At 37.3% G+C, this 19,607-nt stretch overlaps 1 protein-coding gene across 12 annotated transcripts in view; it reads left to right on the forward strand.

Moving 5' to 3' along the window:
- The window catches only part of MBNL1 (muscleblind like splicing regulator 1), a 191,961-nt gene that overhangs the window by 20,925 nt on the left and 151,429 nt on the right, over positions 1-19,607 (forward strand). For 9 of the 12 annotated variants that reach the window (XM_090055232.1, XM_090055234.1, XM_090055235.1 and 6 more), the window contains exon 2: positions 12,055-13,011. The exons of 1 other annotated variant lie outside the window; for it this stretch is intronic. In XM_090055232.1, the coding sequence (XP_089911358.1) occupies positions 12,838-13,011 (174 nt within the window). In that variant the 5' untranslated portion in view covers positions 12,055-12,837. Of the gene's footprint in view, positions 1-11,664; positions 11,918-12,036; positions 13,012-19,607 lie in introns of those variants that run through there. 2 more of the 12 variants (XM_090055233.1, XM_090055238.1) reach the window with 2 other exon arrangements.

Raw genomic sequence — 19,607 nt, forward strand, 5'->3', positions numbered from 1 at the left:
TTCCACTGTAGTTATGGGTTGATGTGTGTCTAGCAGCAGGTGGGTGGCTCAGGCTCATGCTGGTTGGAGCACACTGCCCCACAGTGTTTGACATGCTCTTAGTGTCTTCCCCACACAGGCATTTATTAAACAACCATAGAGTCATGGTAATATGCACTGCATAAACTTATGTTACAGGAACAGGGTGCTATCTTAGCAGGCATTTGAAAACTTTTTTGCATGATTTTTTTTTAAAAACAAGCAGAACAGAACCAGCAGGCTATAAAATGGCATTTTTATTTGGGGTGAACTCCAGTCTTGCCTCATGAGCAGCTGGGGAATGAGGAGGGTCTACAGGCAAAATGAAAAATCCATTATTATTCATACTGTTCATTTCAGATGAGATAATTTGGGATTTTGATACAATAATAATCTGCTGCTATTTAGTTCTATATTATTTTTTGCTTCCAGCTTCTCATTTCCAATTGCTGATGTCAGGATGAGAATTAAGAAATCAAAGGCCAGGTTTGGACTAGGGCTTGTATGCCTGGGTATGCACAAACCTCCCTTCCTTGTGTAAGAAAAACATAAAATTACAAATGCTTTCTAGGCTCCCGATAGTTACCTTACTCACTACTTTTCGATATACCATGAATGATAAAAATGTTTGTACTGCAGGCTTCTCTATTCAAATAAATATTTGACCTGATATAGAACACCTGTACATCCCTAATTTTTGTTGCATGAGCGTTGTAGTCACAAGTTGGGGAACTGTTATGGAGAAAGAGAATTCATTAAAATTCATTCTCTGCCTCCGAAGCTGATTAGCCAGAAGCAAAACAGGGGCGGGGAAGGGAATAAGATCCCTTTTCTGTAGCCTTTTTCTTCTATTACCTCAAACTTCTTTTCTTTTTCAATGTAAGTCTTTAATTGTTAATATCTTTTATGACTAAGATGATGGGTCTATTTGGTTTGGGTAAAAGCACATACACACACATGCATGAATCTCTGTATCATTCAAAGCCAAAGGAACTCTGTGAGCAGAATTGGTGGGCTATGTCACAGCCTCAGGAGCCTGACTGTGGTAATAAAATAAGACAGCTGGCAACAATGCAGATATTCTGTAACTGCGTCCAAGTCAGAAACAGAAATTTGCTACTGCAGCTGTAGGGAAAAGGTGGCCTGAGTATGTCATATCTCTTTATCTGTTGAAGTTACTTTGGATGTATTAATTCTATATTGAGTACACCTAAAAGTACAATTAATGTGAAGCAATACATTCTGGTACATATCACAGTAGAGTTCATTGCTGTCAGGTGCCATGTTTACAAGTGTGCCCAGGACTACAGCATGCTGAGCCAGGTTGGTGCAGTCCTGCCTGACAGGGGGCCTAGGGGTTCACACTGCCAGCCTGGGGTTGCTCCGACCTGGCTCAGTGTACTGGGGACAGGCTGGCTGGGGCTTGAGGGTGCTCCAGTGTGGAAACAGCTGGCAGGCAACTGCTGAACTAAAGCACCCTTGGGCCCCAGCCAGTGCTCTTAGCATCTACATGTGTTTTGCTGCTCAGTAAATAATGCCACTGCAGGATAGTACCTGCATTTCCAAGTACTAACCTATGGCAGCATTTACTAGTTTACTGTGACCCAATTGGGGCATATGTGTGGATGCACAGACTTTACTATGGAGTTAATTAGGCAGCTCTGCAGTAAACATCTTGTGTAGATGTGCCCATTGTGTCTTTAATAGCAAGAAAAGAATTCTTATTTGAGGTTAATATTCTTTTAACAACTCACAAGGGTCTTTGTGGTAATTTGGTCACAGATCTGATTGTTTAGATCAACATGAGTTAGAGATTATTCATCAGTAAAATATCTTATTTCTCAAACAGAACTTAAAAACTCATGTCCAATACATTTGACCTTTTTTCCAAAAAAGAACCCGCCCAGTTCCTTTTTTTTCTTCTTTGGCACTGTTGGCTCCATAAGTAGTTTCTTCTGGATGTTCTAAAATCTAGGTCTGATCTTCCATTTGCTGGCATGTGAAGTCAGTGGGACTGCTCAGGTAAGCAGATGTTAAATGCTTATAGCAATGCTTCTCAAGGAATCGCTCATTAAACTAATTTGTGATATCTGTCTCTCATTTGATAGGTCAGAGCTTAGAAACCTAGGGAAAATTATATTCTAGGCTTCAAATTCTTACATAAATAAATAATTTCCTTTTCACAGTATTTTCCATTAACCCTTAAATATGACTTTTAAAAGCACTAGACAGCTCTAACATAACTTGGGTTGGGCAAGAGGGGCACCTGTCCTGGGTGCCAAGTTAGGAGGGCCACCAAATTTGCCCCCCTTTCCCTGCAGAGTTTGTGTCCCAAGCAGCCTGGAATTCCAAAACAGCCCTGGCAGTTGTTGCTGTTGTTGCTGCTTCTGCTTTGAGAGTAACAGCCAGATGGGAAGAGCATGGGGCAGAGGCAGTGGCAGCTCAGCTGGGAACTATTCATGAGTTTCTGGAATGGGTAAGACTGCTGCTCACTCTGCTGTCTTGCAAGGTTTGCATTGGGCACCAACTCTAGCTGTTACGCCTCTGCTAGAGGGATATTTTCAATAAAACAACTAAAATCAAATACAATATGTGGCAATGTAAACATTTATTATAAATACAAAATATTCTATCTTGGACATTGTGGCACTTACAGAGACTAGAAGCTCTGAACTAAAATGCAGTTGTATTTTTCCTTACAACAGCTGGTAGGGTAGATTTTCAGCACTGTCTTCACCTTGTGCCTCCTGGTAATGTTAATTGGAGTCATACAGTTGTATCTGTGTTCATTAAAGTGAAAATGACTTGCTTTGGCTTGGTCTTTCCAGTGTAAAATGTTCTGGCCAGTGACATGTTTCCAATTAAAAAATAAATTAAATTGCCTCAAATGAAAGTAAAAATAATGTAAATAAATAGTACAGTCAGGCTATTAGTTTCAGTGTTTATTTTAAATGTCATTGGGCTGTTGAGCTGGTTCAGTGCTGGAAAATACTGGGGATTAGTAGGATATCATGAAACAGGGCCAATTATGCCACATCTGCCAACTGAGAGCTGCTTGCATTTTTCTGCAAAGCATCTGTTGCTGGTAATTGTCAGACCCAGAATACTGGGGTCAGTGCATCTTGGGCATACATATACTATGACTTTGTTTTACTTTGAACATTTTGGCTGCTGACAGCTGTGGGGAAAAATAAAATACGGCGCTTTACTTCCAGCTCAACATGCCCCTGCACTGAGCACAGCACATACCCAGAAGAGGAACTGCATCAGTTTGACCTGGCTCACCCAGCATCTGTAGAGATTGTGCACTTCAGTGGGGCTTTTTGGTGCTTTTATCTAATAGCTGATTGAATCAAAAGTCCTGCTGAAGCACAAGATCTATACTGATGTTGGGCAAGCCAGGTCAAACTGATGTGGTTCCTTTTCTGGTAATATGCTGGGGCTTTTTTTTTTTTCCACATTTGTCAGGGGCCTATTAATATTTGCAAATACACAATGCATTGAAGCTGCTTTGAATGAACCGTTCATTTAAATGCAGTATATGCTCAGCCACTCCCAGATGAAGCAACCTAGTAGTTTGTCTGTTCCTCTTAGTTTTGGTATATTTTAATAGGACCGTATACTTATCTTCAGTCTTTGCTCCTTATTGCTTAATTAAATTCCTACTTTTGCAACATCTGCTTATGACTGTTGGTAGTAGAGTATACTGTACTATATTCAAAGCCAACCTGAGCAGGGTGCGGGTCCAGGGCAAATGAGCCAATGCTTGGCCCCACCACCACTCTGATCCCACATGCCCCGGACCTGACGAAGCTTCCGCCATCATTGGCAGTGGTGTCGGTGGGGGGGAAGCTGTGTGCGAAGTCAGCAGAGTGGAGTCGCCATTGGCTGCTCCGCCCAGCTCCCCCACATGCTGGAAGAATGTGGTATTGTAGGATTGAGGCACTTTAGCAGAGCCAAATGGAGAAGCTTCCTGGTGTAAGTAAATACTATTAGTAATAAAGAAAAAATATTATTTATCATTTATAGAATGTAATCCAGTGGGAATTCAGTACAAACACACTAGAATAATTTTAGCTGCTCCTGGAAAGCTGCTTTCTGGGGCAGAGCGTAGTCATATTCGGCACATGACAACACACAGGAGCCCTTTTAGAATGGGAAGTGAGGAGCAACATATTCAGCTGCAACTTAATGAGGACATTTTTACAGGTGGAATATAAATTTAATGTAGAATTTTAACATGCATGGGAGCGTGCTTTCTCTTCTGAGAAACAGGGATTGGGATATGTGTTTGCTACCAATAATGTCTGCACTTTTAACATTTTATGTGAATTTTTGTGGTTTTGTAATATTTCTGTAAAATCAGTAGGAAAATAGATTTAATGCATTTTAGCATGCCTTTATGTGCCAAGTATTTTACAGGTTGAGGGGGCAGAATACCAGCTAGTGCAGATGCATCTTTCTGGTTTAGGAATCGTTTGGGATTTCTATTTCAGTTGATAAAAATGTCTCCCTTCTAAAAGGATATTGTATGAACTTAAACATTGTAGGATGCTCTGTGATATTTTCTTATATGTTTTAGTTTATAAAATGTGTCTGTCTAATTATGTCATTCTTCCTTTAATTATTTCATATGCTGTATGAGAATGTGTGTAGTTGTCTCTCAAATCCCAACTTTCAGAAGCACCTATGACATGAATGAAGCAAAAATGATTGCTTTATGTTACCTCTTTATTTGTTCTTTTATTTTGAAGTTCTCTACGTATTGGTTTAGTGTTTAATTAAAAAAATAACACTATTGTAGCAACACTTTGAAGGAAAAATACATTTGGGAATCCTGCAAAGTTATTTTCCAAGTTGAAATAGCATTAAGAATAAATTTGGTCTGCAGGAATTGTGTAACAGTGCTAGAATAGCCATTATACTATAGGTAAGAATGAGTTTACATTTTTGTTGGGAACTTTAATCTTAGAGAGTGGTTCCAAGAAAACATCTTTGTATTTCTGGGTGCACAGTACATATTTATTGCTGAATTCAAACAAACTTTGTGAGTGTAAAGTTTTAAAAATATGTTGTTTGTAATTGTATTTGGTGCACATTTATTAAACTAGAGACACATCTTGATACTTATGTTAAAATTGTTTGTTTTCCAGGGATTCGGGGGTTGTAAAAATACTAAAATATTTGTAGTCTCTGGAGCCTACTGAAATCAGTGGCCAAAAAACCCAGTACCTGTATACCAGTCACTATTTTTAAAATGACTATTGTTTCTAGGAATAATATTTATACAGTCAAAATAAAGTGGCACATGAATTAACTTCTTTTGTGGCTAGATCTAATCAGGGGGAAGTCTTGACTGTTGTCTTTGGTAGTCCTTTCTGTCTGGAATGGTGGGAGCTATGCGTGATATGCTTCAACTCATACTTTATCCATAAAAGTAACTGTTGCCAAAATAAGAAAGAGTGCCTTTTAAGTTTTTGTGTAACCTATTAAGTTGTAGGTATATTGTGGAATAGAATTTTTACAGATCTATATTTGTAATCAGTAACTACCACATAGGTAGGTGTCCATTTTTTGAGTTGTCCTTGCATTTTACTTCTACAGTAGTTCTTTAGCGTTGGCCTGGCAGGTATAAGAAATTCTTTTGATCATTCCCCAAGTTTTTCTAATTGTAAATTTTCAGACTTAATAAGAACATAGGGTATAATAATATTGCAGGTTTAGGGAAAGAGCACACTGAGTCCTATCAGCTTTACATCAGTGGCTGGCTAGATAATTAGTCATTGTTTTCACTTAATCTTGTGACATCACTATATTTATAGTTCTCACTTGATCTAAGAAACAGTAACAGGATCTCTTGATGCTGAGATGGGTAAACTTGACATTTGACAGAGTTAGCTTGAAAACACAGTAATCTGATCAGTATCTTGATATTCTTTAAATAAGTTTTGATTTGACAACTGCAGGTTATTGCAGTGTTAACAATATGAATAGAATATTAATTGCACTCCATTGCCCATTTTATTAGAGTCATTGTCCTGAAGGTTAGATTCATGTCACATAATTACCTGTTCTTGCTGACAACTTCCATGATATGTGATTAAGGTTTTCTTCTAATACTTCCTTTAGGCACAAAATAATTTGACTTGTTATTCTAACCTTTCTACTGGTATACATTTTGATTGTCTGGTCTGTACATCTCTGAGGCGTGTGTGACTTAAATGGAAAAAACAGGAGTGTCCAGCTAATCCAATTACAGGAAGAGTCAAAACAATGGCTCCCCGTGCAGTAATTTTCAGTACAAATAAGACATCTGTATTCCAGATACCTTATTCTTTTGACAAAGATTATAATGAGAAAAGGAAAATAGCATATCATTAATCCAGTAGCATGACATTTCTTTGTAACAATAATAGGAAGTGATAGAATTTGAGCATAACCAATGACAACCTGGAAATCATAATCGCTTGGTCCCCTTATCTTACTTTCACTTTCTCAGGTGTTTTCACGTAACACTTGAATATTTGGTTTGCTTTGTGAAGCTATTCATAACCATGTTAATTGGTTCAGTTCAATAGACAATTAAATCCAATCATTTTCACTTTGGGGAATGATTTTTCAGTGTTATGTTATTTTCTCTCTGTGTGTGCATTTAGGCCTCTCCTGAAAAGTGCAGTATTGATTTCCTTTCAGTGCATTCGTTGCCTTAGTTTGCATCTGCATTTTCTTTATCCAACTCTCTCATACTTTTTTCTTTCCTACATGAATTTCCAATAATTGGTGGGTAAAAATATTATTTTTTGGCAACATTGAAGTTGTGACAGTCACAGGCAATAATAGGTAGTTTCAAATGCATTGAACTGCATACTGGGTAAGCAGAAATTTGGTGTAATAATGTCCTAATAATGGGGTTCTCGGGAACCTCAGCAAAAATGTAATTTTTACCTAAGCTTTTTAAACAACAGGTAAAGCCTCCTCCCTTATTCTTCTCCTCTTGAAGTTATTGCAGTATATCTTGGATAACCGGAGAGATCGCAGACACTGCAGATATCTGACATCTCATTCCAGCCCATGCCATACAGTTCTTTGGTGGTGTTTGATGTGTCACAAATTAATGCTATCTGTGACACCCTTATTGAGCCAGAAAGTATCAAGAGAATTTCAAGTTAGGGGGAAAAAGCTTAGAAAGTTTGGTAAATGTATTCCTGTGTTGTTTATCCTGCTAGCTTTGTTATTGAAAATATTCAGTGCATAAATTTGCTCTTATTTCAGTCCTTGTTTTTCTCTGGAGTTCACTTTTTAAATTTTCAGAAATAAATTCTGCCAAACAGTTTGCTAACAGACAAGTTATTTCTGAGGCGAAATATATATTTATACTAGTAAGAAGTTGATGTTTTATGTAATACTTTCAAAAGATTTATAAACATTCATAGTTTCAGCCTCACAACTCCCCTGTAAATTGGGAAAGTGCTCTACTGGGATTTTACAGATGGCAAGCTGAAGAGCAGAGGGTAAAATTCTATCCCATTGAATTCAATAGGAATTTGTCATTGACCATAGTGAGAGGTTTAAGTAAGTGATTTATTCAGGATAAGATAAGTAGGAAGAAATTCCTTGCCCAGGAGAACATTTTGTCACCCCACACTCCTCTGAATTATGAAATATCATAACCAGAAGCAAATATAATTCAGCATCTTGCTTGACACCAGCCAACATCAAGGTACATAGACAGTTCTGACTTTTAGCTGAGCCTACTTGGCAAAAAATGAACTACTCCAACCAGGAGATCTTACAACACCTTCAGCTCTCCTGTGAAATATGAATTTTCATTTCCACCTAGGAGAAATTTTACTATTGTTGTATTCTCCTGTGCCTGAGGAAGGGTGAGTGTGCCTGAAAGCTTGCAAATAAAGACATTTTTTGCAAATATCTAGTGGGTCTAATAAAAGATTTCACCTCTACCCTGAAATTCTGATTCCGTTAGGGAGTTTAGGAGTTAAACATATTCTCTGGAAGTCCAGCATGATGATCCTTCCTTCATTATTTACCTGATCTATGGAGTTAATTTTCAATTCAAATATACACTCACAGTTTCTGTAAGGAATCACCATTCTTGATTCACAAACGCGTATTTTGTTGGCACATTTACCTTTCTGTGTGACGAGGGAAATTTATATACCTGGATTTGAGTAGGGGCTATTTATTCCGGTACACTCTGGAATATATGTTTTATAATTGCTGCTCTGACACCTTCTTAGTATTTGGGCCTAGCAGTACATACTATGGAGAGAGTGCCAAATGGAAAAAGCAGAAGAATTCACAATTAGGACTGCTTCACAACTTTCTCTTAATTTATGGGACATTTGTCACCTGAGTCTACATCATATCATCTCAAGCATTTTTATTTTTATTTCCTACATGTAGTGTTGGAAACAAAATGTGATGAAATACCATCCATGAAATACTGTGCTCTTTCATACAAGATGGACATAACATGATGAGGACATATTAGTAAATCTGTTGTTGCTAACAGGTTTTCAAGTGGATAATGAAATACCTAATTGATTTGATTCGAGCCAAATTAATCTAGCATAAAGTTTTGTAAACTGATGGGAATGTCCTTATTGTATATTAAGGAATGGGTCTTCACATGGGATGGTTTTGTTCTGGGGCCAGTTTTGTTCAATAGCTTCATTAAACTGTAAGGTGGGACGGAATGCACCCTTAGCAAGTTCATGGATGACACCAAGCTGGGGGAAGTAGTAGATACACTGGAGGGTAAGGCTAGGATTCAGAGTGACCTAGATAAATTGGAGGATTGTCCAAAAAGTAATCTCATGAGGTTCGATAAAGGGAAGAGCAAAGCCATACACTTAGGTTGGAAGAATCCCATGCGCTGCTGCAGACTTGGGACCAACTGGATGAACAACAGCTCTGCAGACTTACAATGGACAGTAAGCTGGATGTGAGTCAGCAGTGTACTCTTGTTGCCAAGAAGGCTAACAGCATACTGGGCTGAACTAGTAGGCGTGTTGCCAGCAGATTGAGGGAAGTAATTATTCCCCTCTGTTCTGCACTAGAGAGGCCACATCTGGAGTACTGTGTCCAGTTTTGGGCCACCCACTACAGAAAGGATGTGGACAAGTTGGAGAGAGTCCAGTGGATGGCAGTGAAAATGGTTTGGGGGCTGGGGCACATAACTTTGGAGGAGAGGCTGAGGGAACTGCGCTTATTTAGTCTGCAGAAGAGTGGAGGAGGGGGGTTGATAACCTTACTTGAAGCGGGGGTTGAAAGGGGATGGAGCTAAACTGTTGTCAGTGGTGAAAGAACAAGGAGCAATGGTCTTAAGTAGGAACAAGGGAAGTTGAGCTTAGATATTAGGAAAAACTTTCTCACAAGGAGGATGGTGAACCACTCAAAGGAGTTAACTAAAGAGGTGGTGGAATCTCCATCTGTGGTGGTATTTAAGGCCCAGCTGGACAGAGCCCCAGCTGGAATGATCTAGTTAGGGATGGTCCTGCTTTGAGGAGGGGGTTGGATTAGATGATCTCCTGAGGTCCCTTCCAGCCCTGTTTTTGTATGATTCACAGTCTGGCCTTTTTCATACCTTCCATTTACTAACAAAAATGTCTGCTGGCACATTACTTTCACACTTATTGGCATCTGATTTTTTTGGTCATTTGCACATCCAGTGTTCTGACTTTGCCCTAACATTAAGTGCATAAATGTTTAAATGAAAACTGCTGGCAAACAATTGTGCCCAAAATTGTTTGCCTGATTCTGATCACTTACAACATAGGAGCCATGTTTACGAGTAAAGATAAAATGGAAATTAATGGATAGATTGATAGACTTTAAGGATTATATTTCCTACTCTTTTCCACACCTATTTTACTGCTTTTCTAAACCTGAAAAAGGTTCTTAATGTATGTCACTCCATTATTGCTCTGCAGCCATGCTAAACTAGTAAGTGTTGCTTTCAGAGTTGCTTTACTGGCCATTTTGTTAGGGATAGGGGAAGACAAAAATGAACACGCTACAACTTGTGCGTTGTATTACTAGAAATAGAAAGAACTTGTAGTTTGGTTACCTAAAAGAAACTAGACAAAATCCAGGAAATGGTAAGATTAGTCCTCAGTGCTAGCAATTCAGTGATAGGGACTCACTTCCATCTCTTGAGGATTCTTTTTAGGTGTTTTCAGGATCCATATGTCATGATTAGGTCAGTTTAGATCAGATTAATTTCCTCTACTTTTTGACCTACCAGGGAAGGGTCAGATTTATTTACTGAATTATTTTCAGGTGTTCCTTTTCAGTTACAAGTACTTAATTACTTAAAAAAATACATACATAGATCAAATATTTAAGTTGCCACCTTGGATTTACTGCTGAGTCTGAACTCTAAAAGTTTAGATTTCTAACACAAAACTTGCTTACCATGGCTTATCATTCCCAATAGTTCTTTTTTTTTGCCTACATGTAGCATTTTAATGAAGAAACAAAACAAATTAAGAAACTGCTGTGTTTCCCTATTAACATTTGAAAGCTGACAGTTGTACCTGTTCAGTACATTGTTTTACTTTGTCCTTTTAATGGCGGATTTGTAGTTTTGTTATGCCAGTTCCTAAGACAAACTGACGTGGTCATTTTGGAAGTTTGTCATTTTGTTACTACTAAGAAGCTTGTAACACAGGTCATGTTCCAATGGATTTTGGGAAGTAACTTGAAAAAATAAGCATTTTATAATCTTCAGTACAAGATTCTATATTAAACTGTTATAAAAGCAAAGGAAATAAATACCGTGTTTAAATTATGAAGATTGTGCTTGAAACAGTTTAATATCAGGGGATAGCCAAGGTAGGAGTTTCAATGTAGTTTTTACCCTTTTAATTTAAAATAGCCGTTTTTGCCAATGAGCAAGACATGCTGCAGTTGTTTTAACATTATGAATGTGATGATGATGGTACTGCCAAATCTTCTGGTAAACCATGTCATCAGCGTTAAAAGGAAAACTTGCTGTTTCCACCCAGATACAATTTCAGTACAAGATTTTCAGGGGTACAGAGATTGATTCATACATATGAAGCTTAGACCAGCAGGCATCTAATTCAGTACAGTGTCATTTTGCCTGCTTAATATTTAATATTACTGTGATAAAATCACTTTCTCTCCTGAGGATAACTTACATTTTGCCAGACATCCTGACAAGGCTGCATTTCTTATAATCCCCGTAAGAACTAGGCTTGTGCTTGAGAAAGGTTAAAATAAAGGGTGCTTTTGTTCATATCTAGTCTGCCTGTGCTATATTGACAAAGTGTCTGCTGGCTGCCTGGGATAGTTTTACAGTATTAAACAAGTGTTGATTTCTGTAGAGAGGCACGACTTAAGGCTTAGAAGGAAGTGAATTGGATAGGTCAGGAGAACGTACCATTTGTGAACACCCCTTTTCCTTTTATATTCTTGGATCAGATATGGTAGATTGTATGCTGGCTGCGCTCAAGGCAAGCAGGAGAGAGAACGGCTTGAAAATAATCTGCAGTTTGGAAGCTTGCTTTTTCTGTCGGGATTCTGCAGGCACTTGTGCTTGTGTTGGAAGCTGTTTTAAAACTAACATGGTTTAATCCACTAACTGCATGTTGGGTAAATTCAAAACCCACATGCTCGTCCTCTTGCAGTGGAATAAGTCACATCTGATGGACATTTTCTGTGCTTATAGCATAGTAATGAACGTCTGACAGGCGCGACCTTTCATAAGACAGCCCACACTATTGGCTTTCTGCCCAGAATATTGCTGCAACACTATCTGTGATTGGTTATCTCCCTATCATGCATTGCTTCAGAAGGGAAAACGGCCCCTTTTTTAATAAATCTACGATGGCTGGCTGCAATATGCTACACTGTAAGTATTTTGTGTGAAGGAAACAGACAGACTATAATTCTGCATAGTAGTTTAGGATCACACGGCCAGGGTATAATGCTGTGGGACATCAGTGAAATGCTGCTTGGTAAATGTTAACGTATCTGTTTTTTCTACAGGTTGGTACTAAGAAGTGCCTTTCCTGACGTCTCTGCTGCTTGGAACCGCTTCTAGAGCAGTCTCTGCTTTTTGCCTTGCTTGCTGCCAGCTAGACTGCGACGACAGCACATCCACCCTCCACCTATAGCCCAGACACCCCCATTTCTACTTATAATCAAGAGAAAAGCTCTAAGTATCAGGCGCATTGCCTTAGGCTGCTTTAGTGTAGAAATAAAAAGTTTGCTGAAAAAGTAAGATATCTTCTGCCAGAAAATCAAGGAGAGGAAAAAATATAATTTCTCAATTGTTGCTCTAAACTGCTGCATCTGTCTATGCCAAACTAATCAATACCGATTGCACCACAAAACCCAATTGCAAATTCAGCTGTGTGTGGAGATTACCTTTCAGACAACTTTACTGAAAGCAGCTTGGAAATTCTGTGTCAAAGGGTCTGCCACGTTTTCATGCTTGCATTTTGGGCTCCAAATTGGCACTCAGAATGGGTTACTGAGAGCACAAGGCTAGTTCCAGGCCACACTTTTTAACGTCCATCTTCCTTTTGATCTTAGCATTTCTTTAAGTACAAAACCTCTTTCAATTAACAGTTTCATGCTGTGAATTTCTAGTGGCAAATCTTTTCCTTGATATTGTGACAACACCATTTTACATGTACTTTTAAAGTAGGGAGCGGGGAAAAAAAAGAAATATTTTGGAGGTGACATTTTCATCATTACCAGTCTATCAGTTTGGCTGTTTGTTTATTTGTTACATTGAAAAATTTTAACTACCTGTAAAATCTAAAAATGGCTGTTAGTGTCACACCGATTCGGGACACAAAATGGCTAACACTGGAAGTGTGTAGAGAGTTCCAAAGAGGGACTTGCTCACGACCAGACACGGAATGTAAATTTGCACATCCATCGAAAAGCTGCCAAGTTGAAAATGGACGAGTAATCGCCTGCTTTGATTCATTGAAAGTGAGTAAATATTATATTATTTTCAAGGATAAACAGTTAATGAATGAAGCAGTTCTAATCGGAGAAACCATAGGGTCTGAGACATACGGATTGTTGTGTGTGCCGGCACTGAGATTTATGGGTCTTTCTGTTCTGATATTTTGTTGTGTTTTTTTTTCTCGGGGGAAGAGGAAGGAGAATAGGGGAGAACTAATAACCACAGAATTTGGGCTTTCCGGTGCTGGCATGGGTACAGATACCAGTTCCTTAACCCTAAATTATCGTTTGTCTATAGTTGGAGCAAAGCAAAGTATATATTTCATTTAGAAATAGTAAACTCAGAGTAAAGATTTCATATCTATCTATCTATATATATAGATAGATATATATGAGATTAAAAAGGAAACTATATATTTTATATGATGATTTATTTTTATCTTGAAATGTACATAGACTGTTGATATCTCTGGATGATAGGCAGTACATTTTAAATTAATGTTTTCCTTCATTAATCAGAATGACCGTTTCTGAAAGGCATGTTTCAAGTTTTATCTGCAGTCTTCCGATTTTATTTTCATTTTATAATTATAAATAATTAATGAAAGGAGTGATACATTACTTGGACAACTTAACTGAATCTAGGTGACTCTCTCTAGCCATGCAAGGGTAGCTATGGCAGAGGATTTACTGTCTTTTCCAGGAAGTATGTATTAGTGAAGCAGTGAAAAGGATGAGGCTGGAATTTTAAAATTTTTTCTAGTTTCAGTGATCAGTTGTTAGGCAGAGTTCCACTTCCTTTTGTTTTAAGCTTTATGAATTAAATAATTCCCAAATTTAAAGTCCAGTCCACAGACTGCATTTTAATACAGCTAGAGAGTCATAAAAATCAGAGGTTGGGATAGAAAAATAAAGTTTTTTTTTTTTTCTCCACAATATAATAGTGCTACTTTTGGGACTGTCTCCTGTGAAGTAGAACAAAGTCCAAGTAATGTTCTGTTCATGAAAATATCGTGTTTGAGGGAGGGAATTTTCAGCTGCAGCTAGCTACTGTGGGCTATTTGTGCAGGCAGACCTAGGCAGAAAATAGTTTTCTAGTCCTGCAGTACTTTTGAAGATTTTAATTTCTTTTCTTGTTGAAATTCAGACAAAAGTGAAACCTGGAAAATTTCACAAGCTGAAAAATACAAGCCAGCCAAAAACATTATTCAGGTTTAAAATATTTTTTCATAGTGCCTAATAATCTTTTTGCACCATTTTGTTTTAAAATTACTATAATCAGCTATATTTTCTAAATTAAAAGTGATTTTTTTTACACTGCAAATGAGAATTTTCTATGTCAACAATGTCAGGAAGAAATATGTGATCAATTTTTACATTTAAAAAAATATATTTTAAGTGGAGAAATTCCTGAAAACCAGCACTTACTTGTAAAAGTGGTTATTTTGGTTTTGACAAGTAAACATTTTCAAAGGAAAAACATTTTGCCAAAAAAAAATTCCTGACTCACTCTAGGCACAGTCTGGGAGATTTTTGTAATTACGGATCCTACTCTCTGTGTATGACAGGTTTGGTCTGGTGAATATGTCCCTGCTAGTTTTGTCTCTTCTACAACGCTTTCCTGTACTTGTGGGAAGTTGTGAAGTTCTCTGGTGCTTGGAATGGAAGTTACCGTACAAGGGTCTGCTACTGGTTTGGTCCCATTACAGCTGATGTGCTGCTTTTAAATTGCTTTGGGACTGTAAGCACTTTAGGAATTGGCACCAGATGTTGCTGTTTTGTAATATCCAGATCATAGTTTGCATATGAGAAGTTAAAGCTAGGCTCATGGAGCTCTGTACAGCACTCCGTGTTTAAGAACTAGAATTAATTTATTGGTAAAATACTAACCAGCTCGTACAGCAGTACAATTAGGTTTATTTTATAAATAACTGTTGCTCCTCACTTGATTTTGCAAAGCTTCATATCCACTTCTGTGGTACTTCACTTATCTTTTATTTTATGTATAATACTAAAAAAAAAATTTAGAAAGTACATAAAAATGTTGAAAGTAAGGTACCAATGTTCATTAAAGAAGCAAACACATGAAAATCTGTTTATAAGAGGGAGCTTCTTCCAAGTCCATTGTAAGTCAACAGTGTTGCCCATTCCAACCTCCATGATAGGTTGAAATGCTTTCAAAATGTAATGCTTATGGCAAAAGGCAGCACAGATGGAAAATGTGGGTTAGGGGATAACATATAGGACTCCAGGTCAGGAAGTTGGTTTGTTCATGTTGTAGTTTACGAGACTGGATGCCAGGAAGCTGTTCTGTTTCATTAGCTCATTGTATTTATTACCTTGGGCAAACTTCTGCACTTCAGTTGCACTGTCCTTAAAAAGTATATAATTAACTCCTTCACAAATAGTTATGAAATCCTCATATTTGATGAACCTGTTATATTGTTTCAAACTACTATTTGAAGATAGCTGTGTTCACGGCCATGTTGAAGTCAGTGGAATTTGAGTGGTTTGTAATTCAATCCAGAGCTTCTTTTACCACGGACAGACATACTGTTCAGTAGTTACATGTTTTCATTGTTTAACACCAAAAGATGCGTTTTGATGTGTTTTGGGTTAAAACCTCTCTCCATGACATGCTCAAAGCTTTTTGCTGGAAGACTCCACAGGTATCAGGTAGAACTCTTTGCAAGCTGAAGAGCACTTATCCACTTAATAAAAAAAAAGGTTGGTAGCAATTAATACCCCTTTGTTAACCATGTAATATGGCTAATATATGCTTTACAAGTATTTTATAAGTAGATTGTTGACATACTTTTAAATTGTATTGCTCTGAAAAAATGAATGAAAATCCCTTGGTAAGCTAAAAATAGATAGTCTTCTTTACCAAATTCCCTGTCCAACCAAAATTGGACACTGGGGTTTTATTTGGTTTTGTTTAATAGTTTTTAAGTGTACAAGGCTAACCATGGTGGACCTTGTATGTTTTTTTTTCTCCTCCAATACTATAGTACATATTATTTGTTAGGCAAGCTTTTTGGCAGGTTTAGTGGAAAGTTGCATCAGAATGGAGGGTCCAGATTTTACGTTTTTAGCTAATCTGTTTAATATTATATTTCAACAAAAGCAGTTTGTTTGTTTTTTTGCAAAAATCTAGCCAATGAATTTCCCAAAATATAACCAATGTAGATCCAAAATCATGGCATAGTATACCCAAAAGCTGACTCTAAAACCCTTAATCTTTAAACACTTATAGAATTATTAATCACCATATAAAGGCATATAATAATAATTATAAACTAGCTAAACAGCTCATGTTACATATTGCAGAGAAGTCTAATCTGTAGTCACTGTGAAGGTCTCTAGTAAGATGGTAATAAATCTCTAATTCATAGAACTTAAAAGATCCTTTATTTGTCAGTAGATCTTTAAAAAACATGAAACATGCTAACTTGTTTGGCAAAAGAAGTGCTGGATTTTGCAAAGTGTGTGTAGCTCTTGTCTAGCATGAATACTCGAGAATGAGATGGATATAGCCTGTGTGCTTTGCTATATTTAGAACATTAGACAGGCAAAGCAAATACTTTCTAAGGAGACCCTGTGAAATGGCAGTACCCTTCAGCTGTGCTGTTTCAGATGCTGGCCACACTCCCAGGTGTCTCACGTTTAATAGGCTGTAGCAGAGTTTCTGGCTGGAATTGAGAAATGCAGTTTTCATCAGAAGTAAAAATATGAGGAAGTCATTTAATTGTAATGAGTGGCAATTATCTTTGTGATACTGTTTTTGAGTTTACACTAAAATAAAAGTGTATCTGCTGAAAAAGGTAAATAATAGTTACATGTCCAGAAGTGTGGTGAAAAACATAATTAGGGAACCCATCCTGGGAATAGTCCATTAGGTTTGTGGCTACTGACAGGTCTAATCACCTTTCATATCTGCAGGGACTCATTTTGGGAGTACCAGCCTTTACTATTGGTCTTCAGTGGATCCAACATCTAATTGATGCAGTTAACATAAGTTCATTATCAGTCAGAATTCACTTATAGCAGAATTACGTTATTGAACTGTAGCTATAGTGGAATGCTGAACAACCGTACTCCAGTTGGCGGCACATTGGCACACATGCCTCTTGCAATGCAGTTCTATAAAGAGCTCCAGTGCTTCTTTTTGATCAGGATTTTTTTGCCATTAGTGAGAGCTTGTAAAAGCACTGCTAACTAAGCACTTAAAAATATAATCTCTGGCTATGGCCTGCAGTAACTTTTAATCACTTACTTCCAAATCTGGGGTGGGAGTTGCTTCCTATGAGTGTGCACTAGCTGTTATAATATAATTGTTAAATTTCTGAATGCTCTTCTTGATAGTGAGCTAAATTGCTGTAAGTTTAACCTGGGTTGAGCAGCATTAAAGTTTCAGTGATTTCCTTCCCCCTCTCCTGGTTCTGTTACTACAGGAGCACACTGAGGTAACAGTTACATCATACAGTTACTGATCAACTGGATATTTTTGTCACCATCAGCCCCAATAAGTGCAGTTGTTCAGTGGTCTGCTTTATTTGTGTCATGTTAATTAGTTGGAGAAGAGAGATGGGAGATTCCAGTAGAACACTGGAGGAGAATCATGGAAGGAAAAGGTCAGGCTTATATTAATTGGAACAGGATTGTCTCATTCTTGCTTGTCGCGTACCACTTGACTCTTTGATGAGTGCTATTGAAGTCAGTAGGACTATTTGTGAAGTAATATGCAATTCAAAATAAGTGTGGGGTAATTTGGTCCTTGGGTATCAGGAGCCCAGGTTTCAAACTTGAGTGTTTAGGTTAAATGTTCAGATTTTGTAGTTTAATGCTCAAATTAGCTCTGTCTTCTTTGTTACCTTGCTGTCAGTGAGAATTTTTGCATAGGCTATTATTAAACTGTCCACAGTAAAAGCAAACTCTGAGCATCCAACTTGGGGATGTTGCTATGTTGCAGAAGTTAGATTTTAAGCAGAATTTTAAAATTGTTATTATGTAGTTGCTGTATCTTTCATCCTTCATTTACTTTGTATGGTATGAGAGAGAGGAGTATTTACAAACTACCTATTGTACAGTGTAAACAATTCAAGTGATTTAAAAGTCCCAGGGATATATTGCACGTTTTGAGGGAGGAGATTTAAAGAGATTGAGTGGAAAAAATATAGCAAATAGGGCTTGGAACAAATATAGCTAAGCAGTGTTCATAAGTGAAGTAGGATTTACTTTGTAAAGATAATTGATTCATTTGGTATTTCCTGAGATTCAGGTTTAAAATGTTCTTTGCAATGGGTAGCTGACTACAAAATGCCTATACCTTGCAGTACATATGCTGTAGGATGACATAGATGCGCTGTGGCATCCAGTCTAAATGTATGCATTTTGTGTAAGATTGCCATTCATTTCTGCTGCTACTACTATGTTTTCTAATGGTGTATTCATTAAATTATGCATTCCTCAGAAAGAAAAGTAGAGGCAAAAATCATTAGGGGAGCTTAAAGAGATTTGGATTCACACTGAGTTTGTTGTGGCCACCGCTCAGGTTCAAATTCAGTGATAATCAAGTAAGTACAGCTATAGTAAAGCAAATTAGAACTTGCTCCACAGATACAACCTCCTATAAGCCAAAATCACCAGTTCTTGCTAATATAAACTCCCAGTGATTCCAATGATCTAAATAAGCATTATGTTAATTAAGACAGATAAAATATTATCATCCTAATGCTAATGGTCATCACAGAAGCTATGACACACATGATAAACTGCTGGTCTCTTTGAGTGCACGGCTTTTCTAGGAGCTGTTGCCTTGTACTAGAATTGAATATTCTACTAATATGAAATGGGTTTGGATTTAAACTAGCCTTCAGCAGATCCAATTTGTTTATCACTCATGCATCTGTATACATGTATTTCTCTTTCTGTTTACCTTCTTCAGGAAAGGTGGAATGTTTGAGACCTTTCTACAACATTTATGATCAATACGTATATCGATACAGGTTGTATAACCCTGTATGGGAGATCCATAGTTACACAATATGTGAGTCCTCTTAAAATTCCACTGCAGTGGAGAAAAGTCTCTTTTCAAACTCTTTGTAAATTTGTAGCAAAATTTTACTTTTTATTGAGGAGCCTAGAAAACTTAGAGGTTATATTTAGACTTTGTAAAATCTTTTAATTCTTATGGATTAATATGGGGAGAATATCATTTTGCCATCACCTCAGGGATGGAATTATTAATTATGCATACTTCTATTCTTGACCTCAATTTTAAAGAAAACCTAGAGGGTCTGATTTTAAATTGAGGTAAAGTAACACAAACTCTTGAAACTAAGCCCTTACTGATATGTGTGAGACATACAAGAAAAGAAATAACAGTTTTGGAAAATGCAGTGGAGCCTAATTCTACATCACCTGATAAAGTAAGAATGATAGCTCCCTGTCTACCTCTGACTGGATTACAGGGAAGAGCAGGACTCTGGTTACAAATCATTAGATATTTTAACATATTAGTTATTAATGTACTTTATTAAGCCTTATACTTTACTCCTTCAGACAGCTAATGTCAAACAGAAATATTCAATCAATAGATTTAGGTTTCAACTCTTAGG

Source organism: Crocodylus siamensis, chromosome 6 (assembly GCF_052110815.1).
Source record: "Crocodylus siamensis isolate JL-2025a chromosome 6, ASM5211081v1, whole genome shotgun sequence".
Classification (NCBI taxonomy): Eukaryota; Metazoa; Chordata; order Crocodylia; family Crocodylidae; genus Crocodylus; species Crocodylus siamensis.